This window comes from Trachinotus anak, unplaced genomic scaffold (genome assembly GCF_046630095.1).
Source record: "Trachinotus anak isolate AG129_WGS33_773 ecotype Australia unplaced genomic scaffold, CSIRO_AGI_Tana_v1 ptg000008l, whole genome shotgun sequence".
In the NCBI taxonomy this organism is placed as follows: Eukaryota; Metazoa; Chordata; class Actinopteri; order Carangiformes; family Carangidae; genus Trachinotus; species Trachinotus anak.
This window is the reverse complement of record NW_027273859.1, coordinates 5488018-5510258: the sequence shown is the minus strand read 5'-3', so window position 1 is coordinate 5510258 and position 22241 is coordinate 5488018. Positions and strand designations below refer to the sequence as shown.

Genomic DNA, 22241 nt, shown 5'->3' with positions numbered 1-22241 from the left:
CTCCTCGACCAGGCCTCCACGGACTCCCTGTCCCCACGGTGACTTCCTGTCCCCACGGTGACTTCCATTCACCTCTGCAACACCTCTGAGACACCCACCCACATCTAGTCCATCAACAGCGGTCAGTCTTTAGGGTGTCACTCGCTCTGCTCTGCACCAATCAAACGAGTGGGATTTTAAAGACACTCCACCCCCTCCATCCCCCCCGTCCGTCAGAACCACAACTTTCAGCCAGAGAATGTTACCACACAATATCCCACTGCCTCTTTTTCTATGCCTCAAGAGCCATGGGAAGCACTTATGAGATTTTACCCTTACTTCACACACACACACATACGCATACATTGACACACACATACACACACCCTTCCGTCGCTCCTAGTTGTCCAGTGGGAAATAGTCCTCCCAAAGGTGTGACACTGACATGATGTGGGGCTATTTTTTCTGCCCTGCTCACCGGTCAACCATCTGTGCATGGTAATTTGCACCTAGAATTGCTTTTGTAAACAAAACTGTGTCATCTTTTTCAAACACTGTCTCTTAAAAACCTAAAGGCCCCCACTGCAGCTGTTGCAGCAATGTTACCTGAAGTGAGTGTTTGAAACATGTCAGTCGTCTGCCTGTGCTGTGCTGTGCTGTGCGGTGCAGCAGACTTTGTGGACACTAAACTAAACTGTCGGGGCCAACAGCAATACGTCCCTTAGTACCCAGGCTTTGGCAGGCAATCTCGTAACTACCCTGTAATTTTTTGTCCACGCCTGCAGTTCTGAAGAGAAACTTAACACAAAAACAAACAAAAAAAAATTGTGCAGCATGAGATTGTGAAGGGGCCGGGGTATATGGGAGGGTTTTCGGGGTGGGTTTGATGTTTTCTGCCTCTCTCTGATGACGGTGGCGCTTTTACGGCATCCTTTTATCATGTGTGTGTGTCATGTTTGAGCCTGGTGTTGATAGGGGTCACTTGTAGGTTTGAAAAACTTTAAACATCAGCCACCAGGCCGAATGCTGGTATAGTTTTGGCAGGTGCTGGTACATTTTTTGTACACTACTTCTTCACTGCCCCGTTCACCAGGCATTAAAAGGAAGGGGAAGAACCTATCTACTGAGAGCAGTCGAGAGACTGGAGCACATTCCACTATGTAGAGAGGACAGGCAGGTGAGGCTGATAGCATTGTTTTTCGCGAATGGATGTTCCTGCCAGTTATCGAGGAAGGGGGGTGACGAGGCGAGTCGAGTAACCCTGAAACAGAACGACTGGCTTTGACTCTTCAGTGGGAACACACCGAGAGAGCTCGCCTCTTTCTCTGTGTTCACGTCTGAAGAGCACCAAAATGTTGAAACCACAGATTTTCTCTCCTTCGCCTTGCCTTGATAGCTATTTATTGTTTCTGCAAAAATGTACACCTTTTAATGTAAATAGTTTACAGAAAGATCTCTATGTCTATCAACAAATGTATTTATTAGATATACTAAATATATAGATGAATTTATATATATATATATATATATATATATATATATATATATATATATATATATATATATATATATATATATATATATATATATATATATATATATATATAAAAATATATTGAATTAGTCATAGCCTATGTTCTTCTTGTGAGGTTTATTGAGAGTTTCCTATGTGTAGTTTGTTTGCACAGCCTAGTCAAGCTATAGAATATTTAGAAATGTCTCTTGTGCCTCGAGGCTTTTGTGTCTGTTCAGAATTTGGCACGGTGCTCCTAGGAAATGTTTTCTTTGTGGTTGATTCTAATTTTTTAGCTGTTTTCAAAGCCATCTTGCCCTTAAATGGAGGGATAATAGGACAAAAAAATCAGCATAAGTTCTAAAAATGTGATTTTAAAAAGTGTAAAAGTGAGAGGAGCTGGTGGCCGGGTAGAGGGCAGTGATGACTCCTCTGGCAAAGCTGTGTTGCCTGTTTGCTCATCTCTGTGCCTGGGAACCTTAAACAAAATGGCTGCTCTCCCTTGTGAGAGTTTAGTCCTTTGTTTGGTTCACAATCATCACTGGCAGGGAGAGAATTGCAGCTTTTCGTACATGTCCACAACGCTGCAGCACGGCGCCAAAGGAGCCTCCCCTGCTCCTTCATCCGCCACCTGTAAATCTCAGTTAAAGCATGAAGATGGTACACCAAAAAAAGAAAAAAACTGAAAATTAGAAAAATAAATATACGGTTGTTTAGTGTGGAATGCTGCTTTTTTCTTTTTTTTTTTTGTGGTCAAATTGAAACCTTTTCAAATAGACAGGAACTGTGTAGCCACGCTATGGGGGGACTAAAGGGGAAAGTAGGTGTGAGTGGGCAGAGGTGTTTGCTGAAACACCATCTGTAGGTGCGTGCATGTGTATACAGTATGTGCGACTGTGCGTGCGTGTGTGTGTATTTATTTCGTCACTGTCTTCAGAGAGAAATTTTTTTTTGGGGTGGTAGAGGGTGGGTGGTTTCAAAAGAATTTGTAGGGCTCTCTTTCTGTTCTGGTTTTCTGTTCATTTGTTTACTAGTAAAATGCAAAAAAAAAACGTCCACTTGACAAAAACTCCATGTATTAACCTAAACATTAATGTCTGTCTGTGGTCATTTCATGTTTCCTCCTTTTCTCCATCCATGGCTTGTTGTCTGTCTTCCGCCTGTGTGTGTGTACTTGTACTTGCTACATAGTAAGGACCAAAAAAAGTATTTTACTAACAGAGTGAGGACATTTTGGGAAAGTGAGGACATTTTGGCCGGTCCTCACTTTTTGAGACACCTTCAAATCACATTTTGAGGGTTAAGACTTGGTTTTAGAGTTAAGGTTAGAATTAGTTTTAGGTTTAGGTTTAGGTTAAGGTTAGGGTCAGGGTTAGGGTTAGGCACCCAGGTGTGATGGTTAAGGTTAGGGTAAGGGGCTAGGGAATGCATTATGTCAATGAGTGTCCTCACAAAGATAGAAGTACAAGTATGCGTGTGTGTACGTGCGTGCGTGTGTGTGTGTGAACAATCACATGCAACTACTGCTCCTCACCACCTCCCCACCCCCACCCCCACTCCAACTCCCCTCTACAAAAAGCCTGGTGCTCTAAGCATCTGCCTTAAGAAGCAGGTGTGAAATCTCTCAAAGAACAAGACTACAGTCACACCAGTTGTTTAAGCTACAGGTTTCAGCATCAGGGGAAACTCATTTTCATGTGTATATTTGGTTATTGCACATTTTGTCCCTGCATACAAAGTGGCTAATAATGCCTTAAAACAGACACAAATGTATGACCTGACAAAAGTATATGATATGTAAGAGTGTATACGATATATCGAAATGTATCGCAAAGGTCATTCCTTTTCATTGTGACAGTCTCAGGCGTGGTGCTTTCATGCATTACACAAATACACACCAACACACAGACAACACGCGTCATCGCTCCATGAACATCGTCGTCGCCTGCCACCTTTCTCCTTAGAGAGGTCAAGTGTCTGTTTGTTGAACAATTACTTAAAGGTGGATGTTTTGTGCACTTACTTTTTAAGAATTGGAGAATTTGGACACTGTCTTCTAAGGAAATCACTTCAAATGTGGAAAAAAAAAACCCTTTGAAAATGAATTGTGGAGCAGCAATTTATATTTGCCAGTGATATTAAAGGAATAAAACATTTGAAACCCTTATTTACCTACCTATCACCTTGTCATTGTCTTTATTTGTGCTTCAAGATGAAAAAGCCTGGACTCTAATTATATTCTAAGAACAAATGAAGGCTTTTACCAAGGAACCCAACCCACCGTTTTCTCATACAATGACTAATCTTCATGTAGAGGTTGAACAGACAGTAATGAGGAGGTTTTTGCACAGCAGATGAAAGAAAGCCTCCATGGGGGCTTGATCCTTGCCAGCCATCCAGTGTGTTTCAGAGTAATCTGCTGGCCAAATCCCAGGTTTGTATGATCACAGACGTCTGACTGCAGCTCAATAACCAACAAACACAAAGCCAGAGAAGGAGAAGAAAGAGGGGGATGGGCATCTTGAAAAGCATCCCACATCCCTCCTGGAGCTGTCTTGACTGCTGAGGGGGAAGGGAGCAATAGGAAAAGGATTTTTTTTTCTACCACAGAGCTCTGTAACTCCTTGTCAGCTTGAATATCATTCCAATATATTCTGTGCCTCGGACTGGGTTTCCTGGCTAAGGACTGAGCTCTAATAGGTGAAGCAAAGAAATACTCACATTTGACCCAGTTCATTGTGGGCACAGGCCATGTCTTCTCCACCATTTGCACCACCTAAATGCACAAGACTTGACATTTACATTCTAGTGTCTCACTACAAGTATGCAGGTGTATCAGGTGATGGACAAATCAAATATCAGCCAGGCAACCCACTTTGATATGACAGATATATTTACAGTTATAGTTTTAATGTTCTACACTAGGGGTAACACAATAAATCTAAAGAGTTGTGAAGCTGTTACTCAATAATATCACTTCCTCAAGACTAGGGCTGAACTATTAGTCAAAAATAAATGAAACAAAATCACAATATGGCTAAGTGCAATATCCAAAATGCAGGAGCTCAAATTTGTCACAACATTACCATTAATGAGGCACTATGGTGGTAATGAGAATTCTCGGCCTAAAAATCTTATTCTCTGGATGTAAAGGAACATGCTTGTTTGATACAAGTCCCAAAGAAATTGTACGTCACCATATTTTCTTTTCAGTGAAAATGAAATGCAGCAAAATAAGCCAATATAACTGTTTTTTGCATATCGTTCAGCCCTGCTCAAGATCATTCCCAGCTAGTTCTTATTATCTAGTTTCAAATTGGCGATTCACGATATTGGGTTGCACCAATTCAAACTGAAAAAAGAAAACGTGTTAAAAGAAATGTCTTAGCTAGTTGGGTCTTTAGTAATGTGAAAATATTCCTCTAGAAAACATCTAACCATCTCTGAAAGAAAAGAAAAATCAACAAATCAACTATACAAAATTAGCCTATTAAATGTTAACCGCTAAGTCTTTGTTACACTGTTTTATATGTGGGGACATGGAGAAATGTGTGTCAGAGTTAGTACTGTTCTTTCAGCTGAACATGAGAGGGAATGATTCGGTCATGCTATCCTAATTACAGGGATACAGTTTTGTATTTTGATGTATGTTGTGTTCTTTTTGTGAAATGTAATGTAAAATGTTGACATTAAACAGCATTTTAGTGGAACACCATGTTAGACGTGTTAACTATTCTGGATGACTTCTTTGACCCCTCACTCTGATTATTACCTGTCAGCAAGCTGATGTTGGCTTCATTCGTTAATTTTGTTAGCTCAACAACCATCCCACCTTGCAGTTATGGCTGTAACTATAGTAACAACTAATCACTGTCTAAAAATTACATTGTGTGTTGTGTTTAGTTCAGTGATGCGAACATCTATCTATCTGAGTCAGTGTTGCTGTAAGATAATCTTTCAGTCACATCCTACTATAAAGCACTTTGCAATAAACTGTCCACCAAAGAGCACACCTTACATTTAACCTGCACATGAACCAGGAGACAGTCACTGCAGTGCAGCTTGTCCTGAGCCAAGCATAACACGCTCCAGCTGAGTGTATTGACATAACCTACCTGCTGATGTGTGTATATAGAAATGACAGAGTTGTGTAAGTCAGTTTGTTTGTTTGTGGGTGTGTGTCAGGGTCACAGGCCTACTGACCCGCCTCTCCATGTCCTTCCTTGTCAGATTAGTCAAGGCCCTGCACAACCAGCTTACTGTGACTCTCGCCTCCCAGGACCGCCCTGACCAATCATACGCATACACAGCCGCAAACACAAACTCACACATATACACATGCAACGTTGTATTAGACACACAGACTACTAATGCAGGGAACACACCCGCATGACACACACAGCCAAGCACAATCAAACAACAGATGACGTGCACCATGGAAACACACAACAACACCAAACCCTGAGTGAGTACAATCACTTAACAGGCATCAAGTCACCAATAAAGACTCCTCCACCCCACTGACTTTACCCCACAGTCATGAGGGTTGTATTATGATGATTAAGCACAGTTAGAAGTGGGGTGGATATTTAATAGTAATGGAAATGACTGTATCTTGTTTTCCATGAATACACTGTGCTTTATTTTCAAAATACTCTTAAAAAAAAAAGACTATATTTTATAGTTTACTTTGACTGTTATTTACCTCATGGTTGTCTGCAGTTCATAGATCATGGTACATTTTCATGTGAAATATTTTGACACAATAGATGGCAAGTCAAAATGTTTGGAAAGGTCCATTATCACTGTGTGCATGGCTCGGGATCATCACATGACCGTTTTCAACAGCGTCACATGTCTAAATGACTGTAGTTTTAGTTTATGGGACACAAAAGTCCTCTACTGACAGATGAAAAGTACTTATGAACTTGGATTTACAATCAATTGAGTATTATAAGACTTGTAATATTGTGGATTCCGGACTTTTTCAATTATGTCTCCTCAGTGAAAGCTGAAACATTTTCACACCGTAACTACAGTAATTCATTGTGTACCTTGGATTTTCCTTTCCCCTGTCTGTCTGTGTATGTGTGTGAGTGTCTTTGCTGTGGGTGTGGTGCCCCTCGTCTCCCCCAGCTTCCTGGTTACTGATTAACCTGCACACCTGCAATCCATGTACCGTACTCATCAACTCAGCAGTGCATCAACCCAAGTTCTTCATCCACATCATTGTTGCTGTCAGTGTGGTAGCTCATGTTCTTAGGCCACTTGTTTTATCCTTTGTCCTAATCCTTGTCTCCCTGTGTCACAGGATCATTGCATGCTTGCCTGTATTCCTGGTCATCTCCCGACCCTGCCTTCATACCTACTGTACCCTGCTTCCCTCAGCCCTCTGCCTTCACCTGCAGACACTAAACCTTTACTTATTCATTCTAACTCTGTGTCTGTGTCAGCTATCCTTTCATCAGTTTCCACCCAAAGTCAGTGAATTTATGTGAACCTCAATGTATTTCATCACCTGCATAGAAATCCTGCAGTGGCCGCATACAGTATGGCCCCATGTCTCATCATAATGTCAAGAGACTCAGTGGCAACAGCCGTACGCGATCATCCTCCATCACAGCCAACAGCTTAGATCAAGGGAAAGTGAAGTGTGTGGATGTATGTGTGTTTTGCATGTGTATGTGTATATGCAAACAGATGGAGGAGATTGTCTGCGTGTGAGAAAGAGGGCTCTCGGGGGACCGGAGTGAAGAGTGCACATCAGACAAGATCAGTGCATCCAAGATAGAACAAAAGCGAGCGAGCTGAGTGGCCTCTACGTGACACGTAGTAAAGCTTTTCACAGAAACCCTCGCCTCATGCTTGTGAGTAACACCTGGCATATCAAAGCACCAAAGAGAACCGAGTTTCAAAGCAGCACAGCCACTGCAGAGTGGTTTGTGCTGGGGCCTCCATGGAGATGTGGAATTTCTGACTTATCAGATGCCATTATATGAATAGAAAATATTACCACTCAGTGATTAGACATTAAAATATATACTACATGTGGTTGAACAACTTCTTCAGTCCATCATGATACCGTCAGTAATCAGCCGGATAGCAATTGTTTTCAATGCAGTGCTGAATGCAGTAAATGTGTAATATGCATGAACAGAGGTGCACCACACTGACTGAGTCAGATCTCATATCCAGTAACATTATATATTGTTTATAGACCTACTTCAGGCTAATTATGGTTGTTTTGCTGCAGCTGAAATGAACGAGGAGCCTTGTGCAGCGGTGTTTACGAGTCTGTTAGATGAAACCACAGTGAGGAGAGTGTGGCTGTGCTGGCAGCAGCAGTGGTCGGCACAGCAGAAGGAGAAAAGTTAGAGTAGCAGGCTGGTGGGGGGAGTGTCATCATATATTGTTGCAGTCCCACCTGAGGAGGTGGGGGACAGTGTAAATAACTTATATTCTCTGGCTCCCTCAGCACTAACATGGTGTCATGGTGTTATAACATGTAGCTGAGGGGGACTGTATGTCTTCCACCTCGTACTGACAGGTCTAAACAGATAACTCTGAACCACTGAGACCACGACTGGAATCACTGAAGACTACTATCTCACCAGGTTTATATACTGTATCATTGTTTATAAAAAAGGTTTCTATTATTCTGAATGACAAAAATAAGTGGTGCTTCCCCTATAGGCAGGCTTCCCTTTGACAAACAGTTGTGGATGCTCATGCAGCAGGACTGTAGAAAAGCAGCTGCCACAATGTCACAATAGCTTTATGGACATTTTCAGGATTTACAAAGAAAAGCAACTTGCTTGAAACTAATAAGATTTGTGTTAAGATATAAATGTGTACACCTTGATTATTTTCAAGCTGTTATTTAAATTTACATAATTCAACATGGTTTCTGACCTAAATTAGTTTTTTCTTATCTTTGTACCATTTATAGTTCTTCACTGGACTTGAACTGCTGAAATTTCACTAAAAAGCTAGAGAGATGGGGGTCTTCTAAAACATTTCACCTTTTCAAAATGTATTTTTTACCACACATATGTCAAATGACAGCTAGTAGTAATGATAAGACTGGAAAGTCAGTCTCACAGGTGGGAAGAGCAGGTCTGATATGTTATCATTTATGCTATTCCTGTTCCTTGCCTCTTGCATGTTAAGAGCAGAGAAACCTCCTTATTGTGGGTTTTCTGTTGCTAACATTAGCCTGAACATCCAGCCTCATATTACTGTTGATGCCTGCAGTGTGTGCAGGCAGGAGTTCACTTTGACAAATTGTTTTAATAAAGGATTTAATTAGTGAAGTATTGTTTATCAGCTGTGGACAGAGTCATCAGAAGAGATCACACCAGTTTGTTTGTTTTTTCTGAAGAATTATACACTTAACATCAGGAAACATTTTCCACCCAGACCCCTCACTTTGCCTCTTTCATCAGCTGTCACTAAGACCCACAGGGCCATTTACACTCCGTAACAGCATGATCTGTCTTACCTTAAAAACACGTATTTTGTTTGTACCGATTTTGGTGCAAAACCATCCACCACCATATGAAAATACAGGGCTCTGACTAGATCACCACATGCAAATAGCTAACATGCAGTACGAACTAAGGTTGAAGATACTGAATATTTTCCACACATCACCTCTGAGATTCCTGCAGTTGATATCCCAAAATCAATCAATCAACTTCTGACATTGATTTCCTAATAAGCTCTCAGTTATCCTGGCTTGTTTTTGACCAGCAGCTCACAGTGACATTGCTCAGACACCTGACTATAGGCCTTTTTCATGGCAGACATTTTGATAGGTCCTAGCAGGAAAAGCACAGGTGTAACTCATACCATTAATGGCGGCATGGTCCCAGTGACTGCCCCAGTAAGCCCTGCCCATAAACCAGCATGTATGCTGAAAGGCCTTGTACATGGCTGAAATTAAATGGAAATCAGCCATCATTAATGTGGGTTTTCTGTCTACGGCAGGTTAAAAATGTCTGCTATTATAAGGGTCGGTTACCAGGCATTGCTCCATGTGTGCTTGTGTGTTCTTTTCCTTTTTATATCAACACAGCATTTATTTTAGAGAGGACATTTTTCCATTAACCTTTTACTTGTTCCTCCAATTGCCACTGCCACAAACCCTGAGAGCTTCTTTTCTGTCTCTGGTGGGAGAACAGCGCCCTCTTCTTGTGCTTTCGTTGTGAAACACCACCACCACTTATCTACTGTGACAGCCAACTAGTGGCTCTGTCTCCATGCAAAAGGCAATGTGGGGAGTGCTCCAGGCTGCCAACTGTGGTCTTGTTTGTTTACACTCATTACACTGTTGTGTCAAAGTTGTAATTGTTTATTGAGGCAAAAACACTGCACATTGTACCTGAACACAGAAGCCGGTTTGTGATGCTGCAGTAAACCCAGTAGTTTTGTATTACAGCTGATGAGATACTTAACTGAGTGAATACGCATTAGATGGCATGTATCCGTTTACTGAGTGATGTGATGCTTTCATCAAATGCAGGTGCGGTCTGTGCTGTTGCTGGGCTGTGGTCACTCTACAGAGGGATGAGGAGGCTGAGCGAGACGTTTCTGGCTACCTGTCATTTACTGCTGAGTCACTGACAACCTCTCTCCTCAATCGGCCCTTTTCTTACCAGATTGAATAGAAATGGATGGGTGGCCACAGTAGAGCGCTACAGACATACACACATACATTAACTTGTCCTCATTTATGTTTTCTTATTCTTTTTATTAATTGAACCATAATCTTGTGGTGCTGAGATTTATACCTCGTGAATCCGAAGGTCTCACCAAACCTCCTGTTAATGTGTCTGTCATCACAGGCTTTCATACCCTGCTGCTTTACAACCTGAAAACACGCTCGTTCAGTGACCTTGGGGCTGACCAGCACATCGCACTCTCCTATTCATCATCACTGTGGCCATGTTGTATTCACAGGCATGTACACAGTTGTACAGACAATGATCCCAGTATGAAGAACTTCTAACGCTAATGTGTTACTGTAATAACTGATGCTGAGGTTATGGTTTACACATGTTCAGGTTCAGGTCTGCTGGACATGTGAAACACCTCTGATGGTTTAGCGCCCCCTACTGTCTATCTATCTATCTATCTATCTATCTATCTATCTATCTATCTATCTATCTATCTATCTATCCATCTATGCTAAAAATGTATTATATACGTTGACACTGGTTTCATATCAGGGTGGAGATAAATCCAAGACCTCAGTTTTGTTTTTTCATTAAATAAAGATCAGTGTCTCAAATAAAAGGAGAATCTAGAGACTGGATCACCTTAAAATGACTCTTCATGTAAAGAGATGCATGAAATCCAGAAACAAGCTGACCTAAAAAAAAACAACTGCAAACTCACAGTGTCACACTTGAAAGCACATTTTAAAAATCAAGAATTCAAGACTGATCTAGTCATCTATTATTGATATGTTGTTGCTGCTTTGTCCTATTAACAATATATGTTGACTTGAGGTTAAATACAGAAGGTGATTACTGGTATGAAGAAAACTATTTACATTCCCATTGTAAAAGCAGTATCACCAGAAATGGTCTGAAGTGATTTAAGAGGACTTGGCTTTGCTTGTGATGTACATGTGCATTGTTTGGGCTGTTTTCCAGACCACCGTTGTACCGGAGGCGCCTTGTGTGGTGTGAGGTGGTGGTGGTGGTGAGGCTGCAGTCCTGTGGGTGGGGGCTCTCTCCTTTACAGGGGCGTGGTCTTTCTCCTCCCCGGATCAGGACCAAGGCCAGCGACAGCTCTGCGCAGCACTTTAACGTCACACAGGCCAGACATGACTTTTTGTTTGTTAACAAACTGAGACCCAACACTGCTGGAGATAGTGTACACCGTCCACATCAATGCTAACTTATCCAAGGAACACTTCTATCTACATCTGTTGAGACACATCTTGAGGGAACTGTGTACAGGCTGTGATGCATACAGGTGATGGAGGTTTTGCATACATACATGTGTTATTCATTATCATGACGACACATTTACAATATACCTCTGCATCACCGACGCGTCCACTGTCCGGGAGTAAGAAGAGACAGTGTGTGTGTGGGTCTCATCCCGTATTCCGATATTGCAGAGGTCGGGGGGGGGGGGGGGGGGGGGGGGGAGACTGCGGCACCAAACACACTCTAGCGCACAGCGCGCTCCACACATCGATCCTATTGGCCATTCTGCTGGGACAGCAAAGAAAAACTGCAATGGCAGTGGACAGTATGGACTAAGGTAACAGGAGACAGTCCAGTGGGATGACAGATGGGAAAATGAAATTTCACACGTGGTTTTATTTGCGTGTCCTCAAATCAGAACATCAAAGGAACTCGTGAGTTAATAACTTAATGAAAAGTTAAGTTTAATACGTTTTTAAGGTCAAACAATAAAACCCCAACACAAGACGTGATCTTCATATAGAGCTGCTGTGTTGATGCCTGAGCTTCACGGTAGAAGAGAGGGGCTGCATGAGTGAATTCGTGTCTCCCCAGAGGGTGGAGGCTTTCTGCAAAAGCTTGCAGGTTTCCCCTCATCTTCTGTTGTCTCTGCGTCAAATGATGCGTCGGCGCCTTCACTATAAAAGCACCTGTCCTGGCCAGACATCACTCGCATCTCACTTTCTCTCTCTCTCACACACTCACCCTCACACACTCCTGAACTCCACACACACTCCGTCTCTCTCCCGTACAGAGCATTGGGACCGGACACCACCAAGCTAAAGGAAACATGAGTTACTCCGGCGACATTTACAGCAGCAGCTCCTATCGGAAGATCTTCGGAGATGCTCCCCGGACCGGCCGTGTGGGTCTGGGCAGCAGCAGCAGCCCGTCCCGCCTGCATTCTGCGGGATACCGCAGCGGCCACCGCACCTACGGCTCCCCCTCCGCGGTGTCCTCCACCACCTACCGCCGGTCGGCGGCGCCCGGCCGCGTCTTCTCCTCCGTGCCGGACTCCGCGGTGGACCTGACCCAGTCCACCGCCGTCACCAACGAGCTGAAGATCATCCGCACCAACGAGAAGGAGCAGCTGCAGGGCCTCAACGACCGCTTCGTGGCCTTCATCGAGAAGGTGCACAGCCTGGAGCAGCAGAACAAGGTGCTGGAGGCGGAGGTCTCGGTGCTGCGCCAGCGCCACAGCGAGCCCTCGCGCCTGCACGAGCTGTACGAGCAGGAGATCCGCGAGCTGCGGTCGCGCGTGGAGGAGCTGACGCACGAGAAGAGCCAGATGCACGTGGACTGCGTGCAGATGAGCGACACGCTGGAGCGCGTGAGGGAGAAGCTGGAGGAGGAAACCCGGCTGCGCGAGGAGGCGGAGAACAGCCTGAAGGGTTACCGGAAGGACGTGGACGACGCCACGCTGGCCCGCCTGGAGCTGGAGAAGAAGGTGGAGTCGCTGCTGGACGAGATCTCCTTCCTCAGGAAGGTTCATGAGGAGGAGCTGCAGGAGCTGCAGGCGTCTCTGCAGGCCACACAGGTACACACACAGGTACACACACACACAGCTACACACACAGGTACACACACAGGTACACACACACACAGCTACACACACAGGTACACACACAGGTACACACACACACAGCTACACACACAGGTACACACACAGGTACACACACACACAGCTACACACACAGGTACACACACAGGTACACACACACACACAGCTACACACACAGGTACACACACAGGTACACACACACACACAGCTACACACACAGGTACACACACAGGTACACACACACACAGCTACACACACAGGTACACACACACACACAGCTACACACACAGGTACACACACAGGTACACACACAGAGGTACGTACACACAGGTACACACACACACACAGCTGTACACACACACAGCTACACACAGGTACACACACAGAGGTACGTACACACAGGTACACACACACAGGTACACACAGAGCTACACACAGGTACACACACACAGGTACACACAGGTACACACACACAGGTACACACACACACAGCTACACACAGGTACACACACACAGGTACACACAGAGCTACACACAGGTACACACACACAGGTACACACAGGTACACACAGGTACACACACACAGCTACACACAGGTACACACACAGAGGTATGTACATACAGGTACACACACACAGGTACACACACACACACACACACAGGTACACACACACACACACACACACACACAGCTACACACAGATACACACACACACACATAGGTACACACAGGTACACACACACACCCAAACAGGTACCCACACCACAGGTACACACACACACACACACACACACACAGGTACACACTCACACACACACACACACACACACACACACACACACACAGGTACACACCCCCACACCCCCACACACACACACACACACACACACACTCACACACAGGTACACACAGGTACACACCCTGATGACCTACAGTCTAACAGGTGGCTGTCAGGGTCACACTGGCACAAACCTCCGGCCTTCACATCCAAACATGTTTAAACAAAGTCAGTCAACAAATCACTTCGTGTTGCTACAGAAACTGAGGCTTGTGGACTGAGAACAGCGACAGTATCAAACTTAATGAGGTTCCCTGTGGTTTTAGTGGCTCCAGCTGACTATAACATTTCCATAATACTGCAAATAGTTTATTAGAATCACCAGATAAAAGCATGAATTTGTTACAAATGACCTAATACGCCGCTAATAATAGCTACCTAGTCAAACACACAGGTCCTCATGTCGGAGTTTAAAGGTATAAAACAGGCTGGAGCTGTTCCCGCTGTTCCCCGGTGACGGACGGGCTCGTGACGGCGCTGCTCCTGTCTCAGCTCCGCGCGCCTGCAGCGTCCCGCCGCGCGCTCAGTCAGAGCAGAGAGGGCGGGAGAGAAATGCGGAGAAATAGCGCAGAGTCCAAGGGTGTGGTCGTCCTCGGGGGGGGGGGGGGGGGGGGGGGGGTACACCAAGCATCAAGCTACAGTGTTTAACAGCAGAAGCACAGCGGGAACACTGTCAAAGTTTGACCCAAAAAAGTTTTGGTATGTCTGACTCACATCCAGATGTGTTCATCAATAACATCGACCCCAGTTCAAACAGAAGCTCCCGGAGTTACTGTGACTGTATACGGAGCCGTTAGTTATGTAACACCATCATGTTGCAGATGGAGCAAATAAAAACAAAGCCTCTGGGGTAATAAAAAGCAGCAGGCGGCTTCCTCTGCAACTCTGAGCAGAAATCAATTCACTGAGTGCTCAGCAGAATTAAGTAAGTCATGCGTTTGAGTGACAGTTGCCGGGCAGATTTCTCCAGGGTTTCTCCTCTTCCCTGCTGGGAATATTTTTGCCATGTAAGCTATTGACAGCACAGCTCTCTCCCTCTGGCAGAGAAGCAGAGTCAGCAGTCGATGAATCAGTCCTGCAGCAGTCCACCTCACCAGACTGCAACTCAGCTCATCAACACACTGCTCGGCTGTTTCATACACAGGTCACCAGAGGCAGCACAGCACGACAGAAAAACATTATGTTGCAGCTGCTAACGACAGAAAAAAGAGCATTTACCTGTGGACAGCTGTGACATTATGAGTTTTGTACACAGAAAAGAGATTCCTAATATTTCAATATATTTAGTGTTGCTGGTCCACTGTGGCTTTCTTGAGGCTTCTTGTCAGAATGAAAATGAATGTACAGCAAACACAGATGTTTAGAAGATCAACACAAAAAAACATATTCTGCAACAATTTGAACCAATAATTCAATGACATTCTGGTCACCAAATGATTTTCTGACCAGCCCTGCACATTACTTTGGCCTTAGCCTTACATAAACTTTATTTAAGCCCTGAATCATAAAAAATGGTTAAATGTTTCGTAAGCGAAACAGAATACAAACAACAAACACATTTAAACAAACTCAGTTTCACATCTAGATTTTTACAGATGTAATATCTATAAACTAAGACCTGTTACATAAAGACTTCCCTCTTTCCTTCTCCTGTGTGCAGGTGTCAGTGGAGATGGACATGAGTAAACCGGACCTGGCTGCAGCCCTGAAGGACATCCGGGCTCAGTACGAGAACCTGTCAGCCAGGAACCAGGTCCAGGCAGAGGAGTGGTACCGCTCCAAGTTCGCCAGCGTGACCGAGGCGGCTGCCCGCAACCAGGACGCCATCAAGCACTCAAAGGAGGAGCTGAGTGAGTACCGCAGGCAGGTGCAGGCCCGCACCCTGGAGATCGAGGCCCTCAGGGGCCACAACGAGGCTCTGGAGAGGCAGATTGCCGAGATGGAGGATCGCCATAACAATGAAATTGGAGAGATGCAGGTATGTAAATGATATGGGGTGGTAAGATTTTGTTTGTTTTTTTTATTTCATTTATTCAGTTTTTATTCAACTGAGGTCGGAAACCTGATCAAGACAGCAGCAAAAAATTTGCAGACAAAACAAAAATCAGACAACAGAAAAAACAATACTATAACCCGGTAATAACACAATCCAGCCTTTGTCTCATAAGCCAATACCACACTCATCATTTAAACTCTGAAGGGCGCTGCACAGCGGACACTGATGAAGGACTGGAAGGTCTGGAATATCTAATTATAGGAGCATCTTTTATAAATCACTCTCATTTTAAAAATTAATGCGAGCCCTTCTTCAGTGTGACAGCACAAAAATTGAAATCTTTTCTTAGATGTTTATCAGCACATTTTCAGCCTATCTATATTCATGACTGCCTGACAAAATCATTCTATTTCATAAGGAGATTTTGTGTGTGTGTCTGTGTTTGTAGGACACCATCCAGCAGCTGGAGGCTGCTCTGCGCAGCACCAAGGGAGAGATGTCCCGTCACCTGCGCGAGTACCAGGACCTGCTGAACGTCAAGATGGCGCTGGACATTGAGATTGCTGCCTACAGGTTGGGGCTACATTACAAACAACACAGCAGTCATCAGTTTAGCTTTTAAACTGTTTGATACCAGGTTCCATCGCTTTCTTATTTTAAACATTTTTATAAAGAATAACAAGAATAAGTAATGAAAGAATAATGGTTATTCTTATATTTTGCATTTTGTTTTTCTCACCTTCATCTTTTTGAAGTTCAGTGGATGTAATAACAAAAAAATGCAAAATTCCAGTCAAGAAATCAATTTTTTTTAGTTGTTGAATGAGTGTTAAGTTAATATTTTATTCATGCATGTCATCATTACAATGAGCTTCACTTCCTCACATTTATTTCAAGCATTTTTAAAATTAAACTCTTACAGGGAGGGCAGTGGCCTAGTTCTCAAGACACATGGTTTGTGACAGCAACGTCCCCAGTTTGATTTTAGGCAGGGACCTTTGTTTCATGTCATACTCTCTCCCTCTGTCACCACACAATCCCTACACCTACTGTCTAATAAAGCCAAAACGCCAAGAAACATCTTTAAAAAGAGGAAAGTAAACAATCTTCCATTTGGAAAATGTGGTTTAAAATGCTTTTCCACAGAGGAATCAATCGTTTCCCCACTGCAACAGATGAAAGTTACAGATGCAACATGAAACCTGACAATAATCTAATCTCCAGGTTCAGGGCAAATATACCACAACAGACAGCAGAGGTGCTGCCGCCGATACCCCAGTGACATGAGAGCCCTCAGCAGAGACTCACTCAGATAAGAATAGTAACGAAACCAGACTAGAAGGTCGTCATCTCTGTCCCCTGTCTCTCTCTCTCTCTCTCTCTGTCTCTCTCTCTGTCTTTACAGGAAGCTGCTAGAAGGTGAAGAGTGCCGCCTCAGCTCTGTTGGTGGAGCCATGGTGCAGTCAGGCTACCCCGGCTTCTCCTACATGTCGGCCCGAACCTACAGCCTGGGAGCCTACAGGAAGTCCAGTGCCAAGCCTGAGGAGGAGGAAGAGGAGGCAGAGGAGGAGGAGAAGGAGGAGGAGGAGGGAGAGGAGGGAGAAGAGGAGGCTGAGGAGGGAGAAGAGGGAGAGGAGGGTGAGGAGGGAGAAGAGGGAGAGGAGGGAGACGACCAGGAAGAGGGCGAGGAGGAAGAGGAGGAAGAGGAGGAGGAAGAGAAGCCAAAGGAGAAAGAGGAGAAGGAGAAGGAGAAGGAGAAGGAGAAGGAGAAGAAGAGCCCCACCGGCAAGATCAGCAAGAGCTAAACTGCTTGTGTCATCATCTTCATCATTATCATCAATAACACATTCCACACTCATATGGATCTGGTTACTGATCACATCAACTCTGTCACACACAGAGAAACACTCACACACACCTCTGCACACTCCAGATGCCTCACACCTGTGTTTTCTGTCTCTGTTTGCTCTGTAACTCAGAAGTGATTAGTTCAAACCTTAGAGGAGGAGCTTTAGAAGGGAATAGACGTCCTACAGTGGCAGATGGTATTTAATCATCACGATTTTACATCACATCGGTGCAGAGACATGCAGAAAGCTAGCATGATGCCACAAAGTGTCATAATGACTTTTCCTCACAAGAGCAACAGTAAATGTGCCATCAGTGATCAATATTCACAGTAAGAGCAATCAATAATACCTTGAAAGTAACAATTATATCAGCACACGGACTTTAAGATGAACGCACAGATCTTGGAGCATGGGAAACAGCCGGTCCAACTTTTACGGTGCTATTTGATTTTTACATTTAAAAGTTGGGGAGTACTGTAAGTAAGGAATCCATCACAGAACAAAGCTCCACCAGCTCGAACCTGAATGTCAGGATGTTTAAAGGAATCCAAAGCTTCTATTCGAACTGCAAGTCAGACCCCCACATTTCACAGGGCAGGCGGGTGCGTTTCACTCCACTCTTTCTTACACTCCTCTCCATTACCCTCCACGTAGTTCTACATCTCATCCCACCACGACAAAATGAAATGTACAGCTAACCATTCGAGCCCTTTCACATTCTCTTTTGTTCCCTGCAGCGTCACGGCACGGCAATAACGGCAACTCGGAGCCCAGAAAAACTGTATATACAAATATATTGGGAGGGTGGGAGGTATTTTCATTTGTGGGGAGGGAGGAGTGCTGCAGCTTCTCCATGAGGAAGTGCATCTGTGGGAATGAAAAGTAGAGTTTAAATTGCTGCTATATATACATATATATATATATATTTTGGGAATATGAATTATCCCCCTTTGATTGATTCATTTGTCAAGGACGTTATCACAGATCTCACCTGTCACAGTTGAATATTTATAATTAAGTTTCTTTCCCTTCATTCTCAGAGAAAACCAACCTCTTTTCTTTCTCCTCCTCCACGAACATGGTGATGCTTTTGTTTAATTTAGGTGGAAACAGGAAACAAGGTGGAGGTGAGCGTGGCTGTCAGTGTCAGTGCAGCTGACGGTGACACTGACAGCCCTCAGCTCAGACTGCAAGTGGCAGGTGGGGCAGACGCTGCCGGGGTCATGGTTATATGGTACAGAGTCGTATATAAGGGCTATTTTCACCATAACTCTTTCGATCACTTTGCCCTGAACTGCATCACCGTCGTTCATCATTTCACCCCCTTTGCTTTTCTTCTTGACAAATGAATCGACCAACAGGCATGAGTGCATGGCCTGACTCTTGGAGCTTGAATATCTAAAGGATGGGATAGATTTTTGCTTGTTATGTGTTCCGTTTAAAAAAAAAAAACTTGCCTTAACCATGACTGAAAGTTAAAATAAAACATGTTTTCACCTGCATCTCACTTGTTTCTGGGGAGACGGAGGAGTGCTGACTTTCCAAACCGTTCTGCTATACAACTGTGACTGTATGTGCTGCTATCTCATGCAGTGATATTCCTCTCAAAGCCAAATAAAAACATTTATTAACCAAACATTAACATCTCTGTGTCTTCAATGTCATGAATCAGGACTGAAATTTTATAGTTATTGTAATTATTATAATATTCTTCCACTGCTATAATGGACATAATGTCATATGATAAAAACAAAAGATACATTGATTTTCAATATCATGAATGTGAATATGTAAAAATCAATTAAAGTATTAAATAAGAAATAGCAAGAGACTATGTGTGGAAATGATGATGCTCCATAGTTGTTCAGTGCCTGCAAAAGAAGTTAAAAATGACCATGGATTTGTTAATAATGATTTAATTCAAAATATGTACTGCAGAGTGCTTAGCTAAGGTAATGTGTATTAATGAAAGGTACAAGCACGTGCGAGTGGAATCTCTTTGTATTCACAGTGTTATACCAAAATGCTGACAATAACAAGTTACACAGTTTAAGGGCTGAAAGTGATGAAATATGATGTTGGTCTTTACAGAAAAAGGTCACTGACACAATGATTAAGTCCCTAAGAAAACAAAAACCTTAAAGCCATTATTCCTTCCTTCATATTTATACATGTTCATATCTGAAACTGCACAAAACATCACTTCATTTTCTTAATTCACCTATTTATATGCAAAGGCTTTAAGCCCCTGAAGCCTATCCCAGCATGCATTTGGGTGACAGGCATCGACTGCCAGGTCACCATTAACACAGACAAATATAACTTTACCTTCTGGAAATTTAAAGCCTTCAGCTCATCATCCTCGTACTACTCAACTCAACTGGCTGCTCAGAAGCCTCCATGTCACTCAGTTCACCTGACATTACACCTGCTGACAGCGACATCTTCACCGCTCACACTTCATCTGACATTTCTAGTTTCACTCCTTAACCTCCAAATGACAATGCAGCTGCTTTCAGGGATTATATTTTGTCCGATTGCAGCTCTGCTTATTTCTGTTTGAGCGTTTTAACCAACATGTCAGTTGCTTCCATTGCTTATCCTTCAACAGACAAATGAATGGCTTCCACTGTTTACACCTTATTTGTGCAAAACCCTCTCAGCAAACACTTGATCTGACAAACTCCTTTAAGTGCTTCAGCTTTTTAGTTCTGATGTTTGTTATTGCGAGTTAACACATCAGTGACGCCCTTTGGAGCGACCCACTGTGACGTCACCCAGTGGTTTGTGAAGCCTCGAGTTTGTAATTTGGCTGTCGTCATCTTGGTTATTTGAAACCAGATAAAACCATGGTTGGATGGGAAAGTGGAGCTGAGGAGGAGTGGGCGTGGATCTGACCTGCTCTGTACTCTATCCTGATTGTTAGGCCCTGCCCTAATGCACACCAGGCTTTATCATCTATTTTCCTCTAAATGGGACCATAATTAAAAAAATGAACATCATGTTATATTGAAAAAGACTTGAAGCTAGCGACTGAGACCATAAACTCATTGGGAAAACGTTTACTGAGGTAATAAATCAAGAGAGAAGTAGTGACATTTTCACATAGACTTCAGTACAATCTGACTTCTTTTTGCAACCGGTGGAGTCGCCCCCTGATGGCCATTATATAAGATGCAGGTTTAAGGCTCTTCTGTGCTGGCTTCAATTTTTATACCTGGAGTCTACGTCCATTTTGATCTACAGTCTATGGTTGGGACAGTTTATCAGTTATAAAAAGATACAAATGAAGTCACACAAGAGCACATATATGGTGGATTAAATTTTCCCATTGCAATAAGGATGCAATAAGACAAGTTACAAATACTCCCACACTAAAATTTTCCACTACAGGCACGACCCAGCTACGGTACACTGAATAGATCTTCTCTTCTACTGATCATCCAAGGTGTAGCAGCATCGGCTGACACATCAAACTGGGCAAGAGCCTGCTGCCTCTGCAGGGAGTGGGGCCATAAATAATGCTTGGAAAAGGATCTGATGGCACCACAGTGAGCCGGGCTGAGGCACTACAAGAGGTGATGGCACCATCAGAACAGATTTGGAACAGTTCAAGGTACAAGCCTTGCTCAAAGGCACCTTGACAGCATTTGTTGTGGGAGGAGGCGTCTAGCTATTTACTCTCATTCCTACAACAAATACAAACTGAGTCTCTCCAGTCACAAACCTGCCTGCCCCCCGAGCCATCAGGCTGCAGTCGATACCTTGTCATTAATGGGCAGAAGTGAACAATGTCTGCTGGGTGTTAGTATTGGCTCAGCTTCTGCCTGCCTGCACCCAGAGGTGAAAGATGGAGCCTGCTAAGATGGATGGTAGCTGCCAACGTTGGCCCACCAGCACAGCTGTCACCAGCAAGAACTTCATCATCACAGCCTCCGAGTGTTTGTTTCCAAGCTCACAGACTGTGGTCCTCTGTGTCTGTGTGTGTGTGTGTGTGTGTGTGTGTGTGTGTGTGTGTGTGTGTGTGTTGTAGGGAGAATCAGCACAGTGGCAAAAACATTATTATGGCACTAACAGAAAATCAATAAAAGTGTCAGAGAAGCAGGAGGAAAGTAGAGGACAAATGTTTCTGACGAAAATAGCAGATGAAAAGAACACGTGAGTTTCAGGAAAAGAAAAGGCAACATGATCCGGCAAAGTAAAGAACAAGAGCTGCAAAACTGTCTGTGGATGTGCTTGGGACAATCAATAAGAAGTAAGATGCTGTTTGAGACAGATACTGCAGCAGAGATGAGGAAATATGGACTTGCACTATCTGTGTGCTGAGTTGAACTGCAAATCTTTCAGTATATTTCTATGGGCTGCACAGTGGTGCAGTAGTTAGCACTGTCGCCTCACAGCAAGAAGGTTCTGGGTTTAAACCTGCATGTTTTCCCTGTGCCTATGTGGGTCTCCCCCGGGTACTCCGGCTTCCTCCCAAAAGCCAAAGGCATGCAGGTTAGGTTAACTGGCGACTCTAAATT

General features: G+C 43.8%; 1 protein-coding gene across 1 annotated transcript; it reads left to right on the top strand.

Moving 5' to 3' along the window:
• The first annotated feature begins 12130 nt into the window (after nucleotides 1-12130).
• Nucleotides 12131-19354, top strand: neff1 (neuronal intermediate filament family member 1). Its single transcript, XM_071482048.1, has 4 exons — nucleotides 12131-13009; nucleotides 15533-15850; nucleotides 16317-16441; nucleotides 17274-19354. Exons 1-4 carry the CDS (start codon nucleotides 12263-12265, stop codon nucleotides 17671-17673), a joined length of 1590 nt encoding a protein of 529 aa, XP_071338149.1. The 5' UTR covers nucleotides 12131-12262; the 3' UTR covers nucleotides 17674-19354.
• The last annotated feature ends 2887 nt before the right edge of the window (nucleotides 19355-22241 follow it).